General features: G+C 42.7%; 1 protein-coding gene across 1 annotated transcript in view; it reads left to right on the top strand.

Annotated features, from left to right (window-relative positions):
• GRIN2C (glutamate ionotropic receptor NMDA type subunit 2C) overlaps positions 1–11,161 on the top strand; it is a 166,192-nt gene extending 155,031 nt beyond the window's left edge. Inside the window, exons 11-12 of the mRNA XM_073681203.1 lie at positions 7,029–7,261; positions 8,110–11,161. Coding sequence (XP_073537304.1) covers positions 7,029–7,261; positions 8,110–9,159 — 1,283 coding nt within the window. The 3' untranslated portion in view covers positions 9,160–11,161. The remainder of the gene's footprint in view (positions 1–7,028; positions 7,262–8,109) is intronic.
• The last annotated feature ends 8,831 nt before the right edge of the window (positions 11,162–19,992 follow it).

The following is a 19,992-nucleotide window of genomic DNA, read 5'->3' as shown; positions in this document are numbered from 1 at the left end:
CAACCTGTCACAAAAGGCACGCCAAAAACGAGCCATGAACTGAGGTCCCCTATCAGAAACAATGTCAGTAGGAACACCATGTAGTCTGACAATTTCCTTGACAAAGGCCTTAGCGAGTGTCTTAGCGCAAGGCAGTTTGATGAAGGGAACCAAGTGACACATCTTGCTAAAACGGTCCACGACCACCCAGATGACCGTGAAACCTTCAGAGGGGGGAAGGTCAGTAATAAAGTCCATAGCCAGATGTGTCCAAGGTGCACTAGGAACCTCCAGAGGGCAAAGCAACCCCGCAGCAGGAGCATGCGAAGACTTGGATCTAGCACACACAGTACATTGGCGCACCCACTTAATGACTTCCTTCTGCCATCCAGGCCACCAAAAACTGCGACCCACAAGTCTCTTGGTCTCAGAAATTCCTGGATGACCTGCCAACCGAGACTCATGACACTCAACAAACAAATCTCTCCTAAAGGTCCTAGGCACAAACAACCTCCCATGGGGAGTGTTAGATGGGGCATTCTCCTGAGCTTTAAGAATCTCATCCTCCAAAACGGAGTCCAAAGCAGCAATCACAACACCTTCTTGTAAAATGCTCTCCTCTTCCTCCTCAACACCGACCATGGGAGAAAAGCTGCGAGACAAAGCATCCGCTTTAACATTCTTGGTACCCGGGATGTAAGTAACGGAAAAATTAAACCGCGAGAAAAAAAGTGCCCACCTAGCCTGACGGGCATTCAAGCGCTTGGCAGCATCAAGATAGATCAGATTTTTATGATCAGTGAAGAGCTGAATGGGAAATTCAGCACCTTCCAAGAGGTGACGCCAGTGTTCAAATGCGAGTTTAATCGCCAGCAATTCCCGATTACCAATATCGTAATTAAGTTCAGTCTCAGAAAATTTTTTTGAAAAAAAGGCACAGGGATGTACTCCATCCTTGTTTTCCTGAGACAACACCGCACCGACCCCCACCGAAGAAGCATCAACCTCAACCAAAAACGGCTTAGTCACATCAGGCTGCATAAGGATGGGAGCAGAGGTGAACCTCTCCTTTAGAAACACAAAAGCTTCAATGGCCTCAGAAGTCCACTGAACCGCATTAGCACCTTTCCTGGTGAGATCGGTCAGCGGTTTGACAATAATAGAAAAATTTTTTATGAATTTTCTGTAATAATTGGCGAAACCCAAAAACCTCTGTATCGATTTCAAACCAATAGGCCTAGGCCATTCCTGCACAGCTTGAACTTTAACCGGGTCCATCTCAAAACCTTCACTGGAGATAATGTAGCCCAAAAAACTAATTCTCTGTACAACGAACTCACATTTCTCCAGCTTAGCAAAAAGCGAATTGTCCATTAATAACTGTAATACCTCACGTACGCTCCGCCAATGAGACTCCAGATCAGGCGAATAAATCAGAATGTCATCCAAATACACAACCACATTTTTGCCGATCAAAGGTCTAAGGATGTCATTAATAAGATTCTGAAAAAATGCTGGAGCATTGGTAAGACCAAAAGGCATCACCAGATTCTCAAAATGACCCACAGGAGTGTTAAAAGCAGTCTTCCATTCATCACCCTCCTTCATGCGCAACAAATTGTATGCCCCCCGGAGATCAATTTTAGAGAACCACTTGGCCCCCACTAACTGGTTAAATAAATCAGGAATCAATGGCAGTGGGTAAGGATTGCGTACAGTAATTTTATTAATCTCACGAAAGTCCAGACAAGGACGTAAACCGCCATCTTTTTTTTTTACAAAAAAAAATCCAACAGCCACAGGAGACTTGGAAGGTCTAATGTGACTGGTGGCCAAGCTTGTCTGTATGTATTCCTCCAAAGCCTTTCTCTCAGGAATAGTAAGATTAAATAAACGACTTTTAGGAAGAGTCGCTCCAGGGACAAATTCAATGGTACAATCATAGTCTCTATGGGGAGGCAAAATTTGTGACTCCTCCTCAGAAAAAACTCTCCAAAAATCCTGAATAGGTACAGGTAATTCCCCTTTTTCCACCGCAGCAATACGTCCGTTACAACACTTGTCATAACACTTAGGGCTCCAGGACTTAATTTCATTGGTAGACCAATCCAGTACAGGATTGTGCAATTTTAACCAGGGTAACCCCAATATTACTGGAGAAGGCAAATTATCCAATACCACCAAATCCAAATTCTCTTGATGAATGCCATTAATAGTGAGGGGAAATTCACAGACCTTATGAGTAACACTCTTCAAGGGAGAGCCATCAACAGAAACCACAGCAATAGGGGATGGCAAAGTTTTAGGTTCTAATCTAAGTTTTTCCAAGAATTCCCCCATCAATCACATTCAGAGTAGAACCACAATCCACAAATACCCGAAATTCAATTAATTCATCCTGAGCAGCAGTAGTGGCAGATAGGAATACTCCCTTAGAATTTAAACAGGCAATACGTGCATGACTGACCATTTTTTTTTCTTTCTTCATACGAAGCACACAGTTCTTAATAAAATGACCAGAATTTCCGCAATAGAAGCACAAGCCTTCAGAAAGCCTGCGGTCTTTTTCCTGAGAGCGGGGTGCCATCGCCCCAATCTCCATCGGCGCTCCATTGTCAGCATAGACCCTCTCAGGACTCGGAGCTGACATAGCAGAGGATTTGCTCTCATTAACCCTTGCACGCAGTCTCCTGTCCACCCGTATAGCTATTGCCTCCTGCAAGTTTCCAGGTGTGGGATAAGCAATCAGTAAATCCTTAACCCTTTCACCTAGCCCTGCAAGAAACAAGCTTTTCAAAGCTGAATCGTTCCACCCCACCTGGGCAGACCACCGACGGAAGTGAGAACAATATTTTTCCACATTACCTGATCCCTGCCTCAAACGTCTCAATTCAGACTCAGCAGATGAGACACGATCAGGATCATCGTACAACAAACCCAAAGCAGAAAAAAAACTATCCACTGATCTAAAGCACGGATCACTAGGTTGGAGAGAGAAGGCCCATCCCTGAGGATCTTTGCGCAAAAGTGACATTATGAACCCTATGCGCTGTGATTCATCACCAGAGGATCCGGGTCTCAAACGAAAATACAATAAACAAGCATTTTTAAAAGAAAAAAAATCTTGTTGTTCGCCAAAAAATAAATCAGGCAGACGTACCTTTGGTTCCACAAAATGTGCTCCAGAACAGCTACTCACGTGTCGCTGGAGCTCGGCCACCTCCAGAGAGAGTCCCTGCAAGCGTTGAGCCAAATCTTGAACCGAGACCATGATGGAAAACTGGAGGTCTTTCCTTAGAGAAAATTATTATTATTTTTTTCTTTTAGGGCTGGACTTACTGTTATGATCTGCTACAGGGACCAAGGAAAGACAGGAGATCTGTCCCCACAACAGAACCAAACCAGATCCCCACGATGCAACGGGGAACCCGATCCTGCGACCAGACCCGCCAAAGCCCCCGGCCAGTCCGCACGAAGACCCACAGATGTGAGGGAGGGATCCCTACAAGAACCAGGGACCGGGACAAGTAGGACACTTCCCAGCAGAAACAGTAGCAGTCAAAGACAAACACACAACAAAAAGCATAGAGGTCAGAAGACCCAGCAAAACTAACAGAGAACGGCAACAGAGTACCAAGCTAGCTCAAGAGTAGTAAATACAATGAAGTCCAGCAAGGCCAGGAGGGCGGAGCCAGATTAAATAGGCAAAAATGGTCATGTGACCAGCAAACTAAAAAAAACCTAACAGGAGAGTTCTAACACTAATAATGAATGTGTCTGTGTGTATATAAATATATATATATATATATATATATATTTATAAAAATAAGCAGCACTCCAATTAATTGTGAAAAAGTGAAGGACTCTATTAGCCCATGTGACAACGTTTCGGATCCATAACAGAACATTTCTCTGCTATAATGGAACTGAAATGTTCCCACATGGGCTAATAAAGAGTCCTCCACTTTTTCACAATTAATCGGAGTGCTGCTTATTTTCTTTTTATAAATCCCTTTGATTTATGGGTACGTGTCCTAAAAGCTTTTCACCTGCTGCTTAAAGGAGTTGTCCACTACTTTTTCATTGATGCCCTATAGGATAGGGCATCAATGTTTGATCGGAAGTGTTTACCTGCAGTGCTTGGCCGTCAAGTTGTAGTCGCCAGTGCGGGATACTGCACATCCGCCTCCTATTCAAGTCAATGGCAGGTGGATGTGCAGTATTGTCGCTTAAACCAAACCTGTCAGCAAGATTTAGCCCTATAAACTAAAGGCATGGCCATAATGGCACTGTGATTAATCTGATACCTGATGTGAAGGGATCCGCTCAGTGGTTGTTTAATACTCACCTTATGAAGTTTTCAGAAAATGACATCTTGTGTGATTCAGTATGCTTCGGGGTGGGACGTGGGGGCAGGGTCCTCTTCTTGTTCTCGCCCCCCACTAGCTTCCTCTGTTTCTTTTTCAGGGCATTGATTATTCAGTGACCTGCCTCCTTTTTAAAATTCAGCACAGGACTTCAATAAAATGGCGCCGGAGCCGGCACATGCGCAGATCGAGATCTCGGTTTAGTTCAGAGCCGAGATCTCAATCTGCACATGTGTAAGGGGGAAGACCGGGGTGTAAGTACTTTCAAAACAAGGGATCCGGAACTGCCGGGGCTGTGCCTCTTGCTGCAGGGGGAAGAGAGACTGCGAGACAGGAGTCAGGTGACCGGAAAGCTGGGGGTGTGTCCAGAGAGGGAGCTGAGGAGTCAGGTGACCGGGGAGCTGAGCTCCTGTCTAGGAAGAGGGTGGAAAAGAAGTTTTTGCGCGGGAAAAGCGACAGTGGACAGTGGAAGTCAAGCCCGACTAGAGGAAGAAGAGACGCAGGATCCCTGGAGCCGAGCAAGTGAGGTGCAGTGTTATGGACTAGGGGCTCAGCGGGTCAAACCGGAGACCGCCCGCTGCCGCCAGAAGACGGAGCATTGTTTAGGCGGGGAAGCCGGAAGAAAGCAACACCGGCACCAGCCGGCAACTGCCTTGTGGAGGATAAGAGTCAGCTAAGTGAAAAAACTGCCGATTACAACCGTGTCGACTCTGCTACATCTAGCCCAACTGTGGATTGTCAGTTATAGCATATTACCTGCTACTTCCTTGTTATCCCCATATTTCCCCTGTTACTCCCTGCGTGGAGATTGACCCTGTTACAGTAAATCCCCCATGTTTATTAACCCTGTACTGGCTGCTCTGTGTTTCTGTGTCACTGCATCTAAAGTGCCTGTGTTTCACATGCGCCGCCTCCGGCGCTATTTAGACGCTGCCCCATGTCCCACCTTGAAGCACACAAGACGTCATTTTCTGAAAACTTCATATGGTGAGTATTAAACAACCACTGATCAGATCCCTTCACATCAGGCATCAGATTAATCAGGATCACAGCACCATTATAGCCATGCCTTTAATTTATAGTGCTAAATCCTGCTGACAGGTTCGCTTTAAGAGAGTGGTGATGGGCACGACAACGTAAAAGCGAAATTTACTTATCGGGGCTGATGGGTGTTATAGTATGTGGGCTGGTGGGGTTTGTGTGGCAGGGCAGCTTTTTTTTTGTCCTAGTCCGGCTGTGGTCATGGGTGAAGGGAAAAATTGCAGTTTTGTTTTAAAACTTCACAGATCAGAATCCCAGAACTTCTGTGGCTTATTTATATGGTTTTGAGAATTTTAGGACTGACTTTTTTTGTGCTTTTAGGTCAGTAGGGGTGTAGGTCTTAGAGTTCGCTACATGAAGATCCTCAGCATTTAGTATGTGCCTTACGGTGCAAACTGAAACATCCATAGTCAAATGCTGCTATACTAAGTACTAAAGGATCTTGTCATGAAGGGGTTGAATAAATCTGAAGATTGCTTTAGTCATTAAAAGTGGAATTTTGCGTGAATTTGGAGAAATCGCTTGTTATATTAGTTGGGTTGAGCTATATACGGTATATTGATTTTGCTTTATTGTTGAATAATTATGATTGCAAATGTAATATTACTTATGTGTTTAAAAAAAACAAACACCCAAGCTTCTTTTAGAATTAATCAATAAATCTACCATCATCCTGTGACTAAAAACTCCATAAGCTCACTGCTTTTAAAGTAGAAACCCCTTTTAGGATGATAGAGAAACTTTGTTTCCTTTGACAAGGTTAGACATATGTCTGTAGCGGGGAATTTATAAAACAATTTCAGACATTTCTTGAGAATAGAATAGTCACACATTTTGGCGCACAGCATATTTGTACTAAAATTTGTATTCTTCTCATCGCGTACCAAGTGGTGAGAAAATTGGGTAGAGCTAGGATGAGACAACTGTGGGTCCCACACATCTACTATAATTTATGCTAGATTTTGAGATATATTATAAAAGACATCTAAGACCTGCTCTAGCAGGTGCAGATTGAAATTTTTGACACACACACAACCAAACATCTGTGCCAGATTTATTAAGAGGAGTGTGCCTCTCAATAACTTTAGTTGCATTTTACTCTAGGATACTTAGCCTTAAAACTGGTGTATAAATGACAGTTTTAGTAAATTACCCCCTATAATTTAATATTCCAAATCATGAAATCCAGACTAAGTACAGAACTGGTAAGTGAGGAAAACAATTAGGCTAGGGCTACACTGGGACCTCATGAATACCTTGATGGCAACTAAACCTAATGATAATGAATGTGGTCCTGCAGAAATTCAGCAGACGGATAGTTATGCTAACTGTTAGGTCAATATGACAGTAACTTGGGTGTCATAGCCCAGTCATATTTACTCTAATAAGGTGCAATGTAGAAGCACGACATTGTGATCTTATGTCTTGCAATTACAAGTCATCATTTAGTATAAACCATATACTTGTAGATTACCTGAAATACTGGCTCTTTGATGTTATTTCTAAACAGGCTTACTTACTAGATTGTAGGCTGCAGCCAGTTGGTAGCTAGTCTCAGATGGCATAGTGGATTGGTGCTACATTTATTTTATGAATAGGTAACTCCATAGATAACTCAGTAATTTTCTAATTTTTTTAAAGGTGACACTCAGAAGCTGGAGACAGTGTGGCTGTCAGGCATTTGCCAAAATGAGAAGAATGAGGCGGTGAGCAGTAAACTGGACATTGACAACATGGCGGGAGTCTTCTATATGCTTCTGGTGGCTATGGGGTTGAGTCTTCTAGTCTTCTCTTGGGAACACATTGTGTACTGGAGGATGAGGCACTGTGTACCCAGCTCTTGTGTGGAACAAAGTCTGCTGGGGATCAGTCGGGTAAGAAGAATGTGGAATTAGAAAACAAGACATTGACTTCTGGCGCTGCTCGAATGGAAGAGAATCACATCCGATGGTGTTGTAAACCTCTTGATAATATCTTTATTAACAAGTGCACAATTCAGCACCATTTGGAGCAGAAACTTATTTGGTTGACGAAGGAGCATCTGCTCCAATACACATTTTTTTCTGCTCTTGAAAGTAAAGGTATCATGAAAAAGATATGAGACACCATCAGATTTGTTCCTACTCTATTTGAAGAGCTCTAGAACCAAAGAGACATATTTTGCAGATTTGCAGCCCTGAGTGATCTTAGCCTTTTTGATAACTGTGATGGACTACCCTTTTTAAGAAGAATTGCCTCACTGGCAACAAGGGCACAGAGAATTAACTCAGTGGCTTTGGAAAGGGAGTGGTGGGAAAATGGAACAAGTTCTTCTGTCCTGCTTGGCAAAATCTGTCACTGTGATGGGGCCTTTTTTAATTTCTTGGTTTGCCATATACTGCTAATTTATGTAATGTAAATTAAGTAAAGATTACATCCTTGTAGAGTGAAACAGAAACATTTCACAGTTATGTAAGTCGTACAGCCAAGTTCTCATTTGTAGTAATCTTGGAAGAAAATGAATATTTTCATCTGCCTTTAGAAGTTCTGAGCTTGTACTAAGCCCTTGTTATCTGTGCTTAGTGGAGATGAATATTTGATCTGCATCGATACAGCAAGAGGCACATAACTACTCAGTAGGTCTTTCTGTGCAGCCTGTAGATTTGGGATTTTGTGATACAAAATGTTTTTCCAATTAATAGACATACACTTATTCAAATCTCTCACTTTCTTAAATTTTTAGGGGATTTACAGTTGTTTTCGTGGTGTTCAAAGTCCATCTCGTGGTCCTGCTTGCCCTGACCCAGATGTAACAGGGACTCCAGTACCAGCCAATGTTTTGAGGGTACTGCAAACAGCAAGGGATCTGGTTTCTTCTTCTGGAGTTGGGGGTTCCCTGGAGACTGCATCTCATGCTCTACGTACATGGAGACAGCGGAGCGCAAGTCTTCAAGCTGCTTTTTCTGTGCAGGGATCACAGCAGCCAATTCAAATCATTTCATCTCCTCAGTGTGGTGTGATCACCAAACCGGTAACAACTTTAAGCCATGCACCAAGTGGATCACTTCTTTCTCCTGCATTAAGATCTTCTCATGGAGCATGCTTTCCACCAGTGGATATAGACCTCCCATCAACTACAACACTCAAGTTCCTTTGTCAGGATAATGCCCCAAAGGTTTCTTTCATCTCACAGAATGGAAACATACAAGAAACTAAATTAGGCATCAGCAGCAGCCCTTCTGATATTTCTCACCTTACAATTAGCAAAAGACTGGAGCCAACGCATAGACAACCCACCACTTCCGCTGCAGCTTCACCACACTGCAGATCTTGGTGCCCTTCACCTATTCCAAGGCGAGTATCAAGACGGCCTTACCTGTTGTGTGATTCCCTCCAAAAGGAAGACTTGAGGTTACACCAAAGATGTGGTGGGCCTTACTACTGTTCTCTTCCTCATACTTCCCTTGTGTGCCCTTTCTGCAGCAACAGCAATAGCTATCCTATGAGGCATAGAGGAGGCAAATGGGGTAACCCTGTTTCCAATAAGTCTCCCCAAAATGAAGCATGTTTGCAGGAGACAATCTCCACACATGCCATACCATCAACATTAACTAACAGAGACCCACACACTGTTTTTAGCATGGCCACTCTAGGAAGGACTGCGTGTTACTCTGACATGGGAAATAATAGGAATCCCTCCTCTTCATCTTTAGGAACATTTCCAGGTGGCAGAGCAAGAACCCACCATCCTACTGAAACATGGAGGAGAATAAGCTGGGAATCAGAAGTGTGACATTTATGGAATACATGTGTGTATTAGAACAATAACCACTATGCCAGATTTAAAGGATCATGTTTGACTGTTGAAGATCAGGTGCAGGACATAAAAACAGAGGTCTGTGAAATTCTCTATACCTAACCAGAAAAAGGCCGTAGTAGTGTTATCAGTGGAGTGGATTAGGTATGAATTCAAACTATCATATTGTCACTTTACATTAAAGGGTATGTCCACATTTGAACACCGTTTTACAGCTCATACATAGGCAGAATCAACAGCATATTTAAACTTTTGTAATATTCTTATTTTGTACTGATTCTCAGTTACAATCTTTTTTATGCCCAGAGCTGCATTAATAGTTATGCTGGTTCATATTAGGAAAGTCAATAAGCTTGTCGTCACATCCCGTAAAACTTAGATGGGCTCCTATAATGCAGTAGAATGGTCAGCTTTTCATCAAACTTTATTGTACAATGTCATTGTCTAATGACAGCACTTCTCAAAATGCAGATTATCAGAACAAGCTTTGTACTGACATTAAAGAGGTTGTCCACTACTTATACTTACACTTACACTTATACTTACTTATGTGTAGTACCCCATTGCGGCCACTACAACTAGACAGCTAAGCTCAGCAAGTAAGCACTTCCGACCGGTCCCCGGCCAGTCAAACATTGATGCCCTATCCTGAGAATAGGACATCAATGTATAATTAGTGGACCACCTCTTTAAGGCTGGAAGAACTGCTGTGAGATTTCAACTCGAAGCAAGTAGAACTATACTGCAGGGTGTAAATCAGGATCAGTACAAAATAAATAATGCAATGTATTTTTAAAGTAATTGACTTAAAGGGGTTGTCCGCTCTTGAACCTTGCAGCTTGCTGAATCTTAATGGTGTGTAAGGTACATATCATTAGGTTTCTGCTTTGCTTGCTGGATCCAGCAGATGACACGTGACCATAAGTATGTGATTTGCAGAGACTGGAGTCTCAGCCTCTTCCCTCACTAGAACATTTCCTCAGGGGTGGGCAACCCTTTTAAAGATGTAGCCCCATCTCAGAGATTCATGGTATATCCATAGGAGATCTAATAGATATAGCCCAGTCTTACAACTCTGAGGATGGAGAAGTGGCTTTCGTATCTTTCTCTGTTCACTTTTATGGGAGTTCCGAAAATAGTTGAGGATGCTTGAGACCAGAATCAGACACATTATGTCCATACCCTCTGACTATGCCATAAATATCTGAGATGGGAATACCCTTTCCATTGGTTCTGTATGTAAACTGGAAAAGTTGTTCAATGGTGTCCACCAGAGACTGAAATCATAATTATCAGCAATATAAGGTTATAACAGTACTCACTTCCCAAAGACCAGAAAAGGTATGCTGTAGATGTACAGTAAATTCATTTGCTTAATCTGCCATCTTAAGCTAAGTGCTCATCATGAGTATTTGGTAAATTTTGGATTTTGCAAATTTTCTGGGGCATTTCTGCACCAGTTATCTAACTTAGGTTACGTGCATTGCATTTTTATTACATTTCTTTTACATGCGTTTTTATCTTTGTTTTTTTTTAGCTGCGGTTTTTGTCTTTTTTTTTTTGTATGTCATGTTTTAAGGAAAACTGGTTTGTTTGGATACTTCATGTAACTTAGTTTTGATAACACTTTATTGCTAATGTGATGTGCAGGTTACATGCGTTTTTAGTGCGTTTCGCCTGCATATGCGCTTTTTATTTATGGATTTTTCTCATCTTGTTCAAGTCTATGGGGAACATTCACAAATAAAACACATATTTTCCACAAGAGAAATTGACATGTTGCAAATTTCAAACACGCATTGCAGGTCAGTTTGCACAGCGTTAAAAAAACGCAAAGTGGGCATGAAATTTTTATAAATTCCAAATTGCCTCTTCAGAGAGGAAGAGGACCAGAACTCTAGTGCCACCTACAGGAAGGAGCAATCCTAAAAGTCAATAGTGACCCTTTAACGAGCCTTATCACATGACTTAGGATATAAGCCAGAAACTCAATTTGCAGACACTGTGTTTCGGGGTACTGCCCCTCGTCAGTGCAAAGTGTGAGTTCTGGTTTGGCTGGGTGAGAGGCATCAGGATTGCTACTTCCTGTAGGTGGCACTAGAGTTCTGGTCTTCTTCCTCTCTGAAGAGACAATCTGCATATTTCCCAGAGGAGCTTTGCGGCTTTAAAAGTCTCCTCACCGTGACATGCTTAACATGTTGCTCTCCACAAGGAGAAATCTTACCCCTTATAAATTCCATACACTTTACTGGAATTGTAAAGCTGTGTGCACACGTTGCGTTTTTGCGGCGATTTTGCTGCATTTTTGCCGCTTGGATTTGTCACAAAACCTGAAGGGGATCCTGATGCTAGCAAATTGAATGAGAATCCTGAAGTGTCATGCACACGTTACTTATTTGTGACTTAAATTTGCAACATGTTAATTCTTTCGCCGTTTTTACAGCATTTTTTCACCCATTAACTTCATTAAAGTCTGTTCTATAAAAGCGCAGGCCTAAAAATGATGCAGATTTGCTGCATTTTTGCTTGTGTTATTTGCATGCATTTTTAGACAGCAGTGAATGCTATAGAGATAGATAATAGATAGATATAGACTATAGATAGACAGATACAGTGGTGGCCAAAAGTATTGGCACCCCTGCAATTCTGTCAGATAATACTCAGTTTCTTCCTGAAAATGATTACGATCACAAATTCTTTGGTATTATTCTCTTCATTTAATTTGCTTGCAAGGAAAAAACACAAAAGAGAATGAAGCAAAAATCAAATCATTGATTATTTCACACAAAACTCCAAAAATGGGCCGGACAAAAGTATTGGCACCCTCAGCCTAATACTTGGTCGCACAACCTTTAGCCAAAATAACTGCGAACAACCGCTTCCGGTAACCATCAATGAGTTTCTTACATTGCTCTGCTGGAATTGTAGACCATTATTCTCTGGCAAACTGCTCCAGGCCCCTGATATTTGAAGGGTGCCTTCTCCAAACTGCCATTTTGAGATCTCTCCACAGGTGTTCTATGGGATTCAGGTCTGGACTCATTGCTGGCCACCTTAGAAGTCTCCAGTGCTTTCTCTCAAACCATTTCATAGTGCTTTTGGAAGTGTGTTTGGGGTCATTGTCCTGCTGGAAGACCCATGACCTCTGAGGGAGACCCAGCTTTCTCACTCTGGGCCCTACATTATGCTGCAAAATTTGTTGGTAGTCTTCAGACTTCATAATGCCATGCACACGGTCAAGCAGTCCAGTGCCAGAGGCAGCAAAGCAACCCCAAAACATCAGGGAACCTCCGCCATGTTTGACTGTAGGGACCGTGTTCTTTTCTTTTTTTTCCCTGTACACTCTATGTTGATGCTTTTTCCCAAAAAGCTCTACTTTTGTCTCATCTGACCAGAGAACATTCTTCCAAAACGTTTTAGGCTTTCTCAGGTAAGTTTTGGCAAACTCCAGCCTGGCTTTTTTATGTCTCGGGGTAAGAAGTGGGGTCTTCTTGGGTATCCTACCATACAGTCCCTTTTCATTCAAACGCTGACGGATAGTACGGGTTGACACTGTTGTACCCTCGGACTGCAGGGCAGCTTGAATTTGTTTGGATGTTAGTCGAGGTTCTTTATCCACCATCCGCACAATCTTGCGTTGAAATCTCTTGTCAATTTTTCTTTTCCGTCCACATCTAGAGAGGTTAGCCACAGTGCCATGGGCTTTAAACTTCTTGATGACACTGCGCACGGAAGACACAGGAACATTCAGGTCTTTGGAGATGGACTCGTAGCCTTGAGATTGCTCATGCTTCCTCACAATTTGGTTTCTCAAGTCCTCAGACAGTTCTTTGGTCTTCTTTATTTTCTCCATGCTCAATGTGGTACACACAAGGACACAGGACAGAGGTTGAGTCAACTTTAATCCATGTTAACTGGCTGCAAGTGTGATTTAGTTATTGCCAACACCTGTTAGGTGCCACAGGTAAGTTACAGGTGCTGTTAATTACACGAATTAGAGAAGCATCACATGATTTTTCAAACAGTGCCAATACTTTTGTCCACCCCCTTCTTTAGGTTTGGTGTGGAATTATTTCCAATTTGGCTTTAGGACAATTCTTTTTGTGTTTTTTCATTGAAGACAAATTAAATGAAGATAATAATACCAAAGAATTTGTGATTGCAATCATTTTCAGGAAGAAACTGAGTATTATCTGACAGAATTGCAGGGGTGCCAATACTTTTGGCCACCACTGTATAGATAGACAGAGAGACATATAGCCATACAGACATGTCAGACAAACCCTCTGACATATAATATATTTTCAACCTGTGGAGCTTATTGGACAGTTTTTTATGATTATATGAATGAATGAAAAAAATGGCGTGGGGTCTCCACAGTTTTTTGGAACCAGCAAAGGTAAAGCAGATCTCGGGGTAATGGGAATTGGGGTTGATGTCAGCTGTGAATTGTCCAAAAATACAGTTGACATTGCCTGGTGTTAGTAATGGAGAGGTGTCTGGCAGACACCCCCATTACTAACCTAGTAAGAAAAAAGAAAAACACACACATAAAAATACTTTATTCAATCAAACAGCCCCTAAAACTATCCTTCGCTGACCAATTTATTAAAGAAAAAGTTCCCACGCAGGTCCACCGTAGTCTGCCAAATCCAACAAAGTTCACAAATGGAAACCTGAAAAACAAAAACAGAGAGAAACACAAGACACTGTCCCTCTTTCACCAATTTATTAGAAAGAAACGTTCCCACACAGGTCTGCCGCAGTCCACCGAATCTGACACAGTCCAGAGTGCAAAGTGACTAGGAACATCTGAAGAGCAGTGACCTTACTAACGTCACTAATCTCCAGAGGCGCCAGGTTATGCCTCCCCTCTGAAGAACGGTGACATCAGTAATGTCGGATTCAGTGGACTATGGCGGACCTGCGTGGGAACTTTTCTTTTAATAAATTGGTGAACGAGGGATAGTGTCGGGTAGTGTTTATTTGAAGAAAGTATTTGTGTGTGTGTTTTTTCTTTTTTCTTACTGGGTTAGTAATGGGGGCCTCTCCATTATTAACACCAGGGCTGGGAGGCAGATGTGTCAATTGTGTTTTTGGACACTACACAGCTTGGACTGGACATTCCAAGCCCTAATACCACAATTGCTAATGCACCAGAGCAATCGGGAAGAGCCAAGGCAAAGCGCCAGAATTGGCACATCTATTGTGATGCGCCACTTCTTGGGCGGCTACGGGCTGGTATTTTTAGGCTGGAAAGGGCACAATAACCATGGACATTCCCAGCCTGATAATATCAGCTCTCAGCTTTACCTTTGCTGGTTACAAAAAATGGGGGTCGCCACGTCGTTTTTTTTTATTTATTTAATCATAAAAAGCTGTCCAATAAGCTCCACAGGGTGCAATTTTATAATATGTCAGGGGGTTGTGCAATTATATGTTTATATGTCTGTCGGCCTGTCTATATGTCTGTCTGTCTATGTCTATCTATATTATCTATCTCTATAGCATTCATTGCTGTCCAAAAATGCATGCAAAAACGCATCGTAAACGCTGCAAAGACTAGCGTTTTTGGTGCTGCGTTTTCCTGACAATAGATGCCAAGAAATGCAGAAATGGGGCAGAACTTTCTGCATCCAAATACTCAATATGTGCACATAGCTTAAGATGCTATATTTTTTGCACAATGAAAAATATGCTGTATCAAAAACTCACCAAATACTCATTTAATCTTAATCTATAAAGCAATAAATATTATTGTGATTTAGCCAGGAATTTCTGTCTCTTTATCTTGGAGTTTTCTAAAATTGCCATTGTAATAAATGGTTGTATTAAATGGCTACAGGTAGAGATGAGCGGATGGCAACCGCATTTCACGATCCAGGTCAGTGCTCTGGCCATGAACAGGAGCTGCGTAAATTTACGTACCCTTAGGGATCCCAGGCATGGCTCATATTTAGCCAGACTGGCCAGTAGTCACCTGCGCACTGCACGTATAACGTCACGACAGGCCGGCAAATCAAACTCTGCTCAAAGTCCGAATCCGGAAGCTCAGTGAATTCACGCAACTCCTGTCCACAGCCAGAGAGTGCTGACCTGGACCATGGATCATGGTTGCACAAAGCAATCCACTCATCTCTAGTTACAGGATTATAGCGCAGAAAGAAAAATACATTCTTGTAAATTAGTATCAAGTCAAGTGTAAATCTTGGAGGAATTTAACTTATTTTTATCAAGATATTTACGTTTTTTATTGCCAAGAAACAACCCTAGATGTAATGTTGTGGAAGATGGTACAATAAAAGGCTATGCAACCATTTGGGTTATTACTCCAATGTATCTAAAATAAACTTTAAAGAGTCTTTCCCATGAACAAAGTACATTAATAGATCTTGTAATAATAATACGTTTCACAAGAGAATGTGTTAAAAAAAAAATTCCTCTGCTGAGAAATATTATACAAGTGCCCCTGCTGTGTACTATGTAATGGATGTGCCATGGTCTGATCATACAACAGCTCATGGGCAAAGGAGGAAGCAAAAGAGTATACAGACAGGACAGCACGGGATCACAGCTGATTCTTTCTATGAGGTAAAATATTTAAACAGGTATGGTAATGCTATAACTCACAGAAAGAATCAGTTGTGATCCCTTGCAGTCCTGTCGGTATATTCTTTTGCTTCCTCCCCTGGCCAGGAGCTGTGGTATGATCAGACCATGTTCCTGCACAGTCAGACACCGCCATTACACAGTACATAGCAGGGGCACATCTTTACGATTATCTCAGCACATGAACTATTTTTTTAACACCTCCAGTTGTGGAACTTATTATTATTCCACGATCTATTAATTAAAATGTACTTTGTTTGTGGGAAAAACCCCTTTAAGCAACTATGTAAATAGCCTTAACTAAAAATATCCTATCGCTTAGTGTTTACAGCTCCTATGCAGATCTTTGTGTCACCATGGTTCCTCCATGAAAACCCTGTGTAGTCCAAGGTATGCCGCCTAGAAGTAGGGAATAGATTTGAGGGTGCAAGTATTGCTGGATCACACTATGGATGCTTTGTTTATAGTCTATGTGATAGTGCAATGCATATTCGCCAACGCTCCCAGAATATCTGAATATCTAGGAGTCTCCCAGAAAAAGGGGATACCTCCTGTGCACCCAGAAGAGTTGGCAAATCTCCCAGGCGTACGCTTAATCCCCCGGAAACTCCCAGAAAGCAGCAATTCCAGAAAGTTTCTTCCACAAAGAGGGTGTGGAAGAGGTATATTGTGGGTAGTCAATAGGCATGGAGAAACAGTGGATTAGCAGGGCATAAAAATGGGGCATGCATCTTCAGAAAAATGTTCACCCGCACTTCTAAGCTGCATACTCTCTTCTCCTGGAGAAGTTGACTAGAAATCTTGAGAAGCTGGAAGCACAAAATGATGGGAGCTTTTTAATCAGCAATGTTTGCAAGGATACTTCATTTTTTTGTTTTAGTTGTATGCAGCAATAATAAATGGTGTATATAGACTTAAAAAGTAAGATATTCTGATTTCTCAGAAGTCTATATTCTTTAGTTGAGGCGTTAAGAGTTGTCCACTACTTTCACATTGATGCCCTATCCGCAAGATAGGGCATCTGTGGCGCCCTGCTGCGCATTGGTGCCACAGATCCCAGAAGGGTGCATGGATGGACTTCTGCACAAGAGGCCCTCACACATTCACACACCTCCACCCTACCACCTCACACCAGCAGAGGGAGCCCGTTAGGGATATATAAAGGGAGGGTGGAGCCAGGCAGCTCAGTTTGTGTTTAGTGTTGAGAGAGGAACACAGCTCAGAGTTGAGCAGAGAGCGTGCTGACGCTCAGAGAGCAGCGAAGAGGCAGCAAGCTGGCTGCTGTGCTTAGGCGAGCCAAGTCCTACAGCACGTGTGAAGGCCTAGTGAGGGCCCCGAGTGTGGCCGAAGGCGAGAGGAGAAGGAAGAAGTAGCAAGGGGGCAGAGGAGCATACTAGGCTCACCCCAAGATATACACCGGACACCGGGTCCGTGCCTACAGGGACTCTTCATACCCAGTAGGAACCACTGGAACCCCTGGAGGATTACAGGTCCCAGGTTCACCAAATGCTGATTGTAGTACCAGGGCTAGGAGTCACGGAGGCCCCAGCGTCAAGGGAGAGTGATCTCCATGAGAAGGCCCTACCACCAGGTCAGCAGGTGCAAAGAGAGACAGTAACCAAGCTAGGCCTAGCTCCAGGCAGGTCAGAAGCTCAGAGAGTAAAGCCACGGATCATAAGTCCCTATACTCGCTCACTGGGGAGAGTCCAAAAGTGCCCTTCGTCCACGCTGCCCTGGAGCTAGCTCTACCTGTGGAGAGCCACACCATCCCTGCTGCCGTAACACCAGCTCAAGAGGACTGCTCCGCAGTGGCGGCACCCCTTAACCGCATTCCACAGGTGGCATCACAAACTTTCCAAATCCCCTATAATTTTCCCCTTTTTACTGACCGCCCTGGGTCACGGACCGGGCCAGCCACCGTGATATTTCCCCCTACCGGCAACCAGAGGCCCGGCTGCCGAGTACCCCACGGCCCAGGGGGGCGCGTCACATCAATGTATGATCGGCCGGGGTCCCGCACGCAGCACCCCCGCCGATCAGCTGTTATCGGCGCTGGCGGTGGCCGCAGGCCGGAAGTGCTTACCTGCGGTGCTTGGCCGTCCATCTGTAGTGGCCGCAGCGGGGTACTACACATCAGCCTCCCATTCAATTGAATGGGAGGCGGATGTGCAGTAACAAGAGGCGGCCACTACAACTTGACGGCCAAGTACTGCAGGTACGGACTTCCGGCCTGCGGCCGTCGCCACCGATAACAGCTGATCGGCGGGAGTGCCGCGTGCGGGACCCTGGCCGATCATACATTGATGCCCTATGTGAAAGTAGTGGACAACTCCATTAAGACATTTTAAGAAAAGACCTGATTCTGCTGACTAAATACAAAATGCATTAGCTGAGGAGGGAGATTGTACCCTTCCAGGCTCACTGAGGTATCTTTTAACTCTTACTACCATGTTCCACAAAAACATACTTTTTATTTTATGCCAAAGAGCAAAAAAAAACAAGCTGTCTAGTCAAGTAGCAATAATCCTAAAGTATAGATGCAGATGAGGCTTGCTCACCTATACATAAATACTTATTTTTATACCTATAGTTAATTTACCACTTTCATATTAACATTATATATCCATGTGTTTCAATATTTGACACTGTAGATCTAAAGTATCACAAGCAATAAAAAGGAGGCAATAATTTCCATTAACACGTAATTCAAGGTTTGTCCAAGGTCATGCAAACCGTGTAGCTGCTATGGGACACAGACCAAGTTAGTTTCATTCACTTTGCTATTGAGTGGCAGAACTCCCCGCCCCTGAGGAGCTGCATTGTAAGCAAGCAAGGGAATTGTGAATTGACCCAAGCATCAAGTAAAGGGTATAGCAGGGAAAACAAAAAATAGTTCATCCCTTCTGTCCTGGATGGCAAAACCAGCACCAAAATGGAATGCCTTTTTTTCTGCATACACCACTAGTTGAGTATCCCTAACAACTTAATAGTCACAATTATGAAAAAGATAGAAATGTATTTTTATACCTAATACTTAATCTATTTTTTTATTTCAAATAGAATTATCAGTGGTGTATTTAAGATTTTGCGTCCTGTGAACTCAAAGTATCACAAAGTATCACAAGCGATACATAAAGCAATATTTTATTACTCAGAACTTCCCGGCTTTCTTAGTAGCTTGTTCAGTATCCCAAATAACTGACTGATTATGCACCCACTATAATTATGCAGATGCTAATTGGCCAATAATCATGATTAATGAAAGCTTCATGATTATTAAATGAGGTGAATATTATGGCCATAAAAAAATTGATGTGCCATTTATATCCCGCCGCAAGTCGAGAGAACAACTATAAATTGTGTTCATAGAGCATCTTTCATTATGCAACTCGCGTCGTTAGGAGGCATAGATACCTCCTGTGTTGCCTTCTCTTATAATGATCTTTTTCTTATATTATGGTGAGGGCAGCTCAGGGAGGGTGGAAGAGCCTTGTTCCATGGGTGTGAGATGCATTTTTCTTGTTTAGAAAACCCATTTTCCAATACACTATGAGGTCATTTTGAGTTGATAGAGAAGAACTACTCTTTTTGGGTTTCCATCGATAACCTGCAGCAGAGAGTGGCTACAGTCTCGGTCTTTCTATGGGACCCGGCACATTCATACTTTAACATGCACATCCTAATGATCTCACTTGGAACCATTCAGTGCACATTTCATTATGTGGTGGCACCGCAGAGAAATTGAACATCTGCTGCCTGAATCCCCTACAGATTACAGCTGATTGCTGTTAAATTGGGGTGGGGGTAACTCAAACATTATTAAAGGGGTTCTCTGCACTTTAATTTTACCTTGTTAGATTATTAGTTGTGATGTACACCATTTCAACAGAAGATTCCTAGTGTAGACAAACCAGGGCAAGGTATATTGATGATTGGGCCACTAAACTACCCATACATGTATGCATGTTAGCATACAGAGCTTTGTGTGTATTACTATTTAGAGGTGATCCAAGCCTAATTTTTAGCGAAAGAAAGTCTGGCTTTGCTCCTGTCATAAGGTATAATGGATGAACGTATAGCTGTGAATGATATGTGCTACAGCCGAAAACTACATATTACTATATCAGGCATCTGTCAAGCAAGAAAACAGTTATCTGACGATGAACCGGATCAGTTACTTCTCATAGAAGCTATTATTTA

This window comes from Phyllobates terribilis, unplaced genomic scaffold (genome assembly GCF_046119375.1).
Source record: "Phyllobates terribilis strain yellow unplaced genomic scaffold, ASM4611937v1 Scaffold_5__5_contigs__length_657084704, whole genome shotgun sequence".
Lineage (NCBI taxonomy): Eukaryota > Metazoa > Chordata > Amphibia > Anura > Dendrobatidae > Phyllobates > Phyllobates terribilis.
Note: the sequence above shows the minus strand (reverse complement) of the source record. Positions and strands in the feature narration are given on the sequence as shown.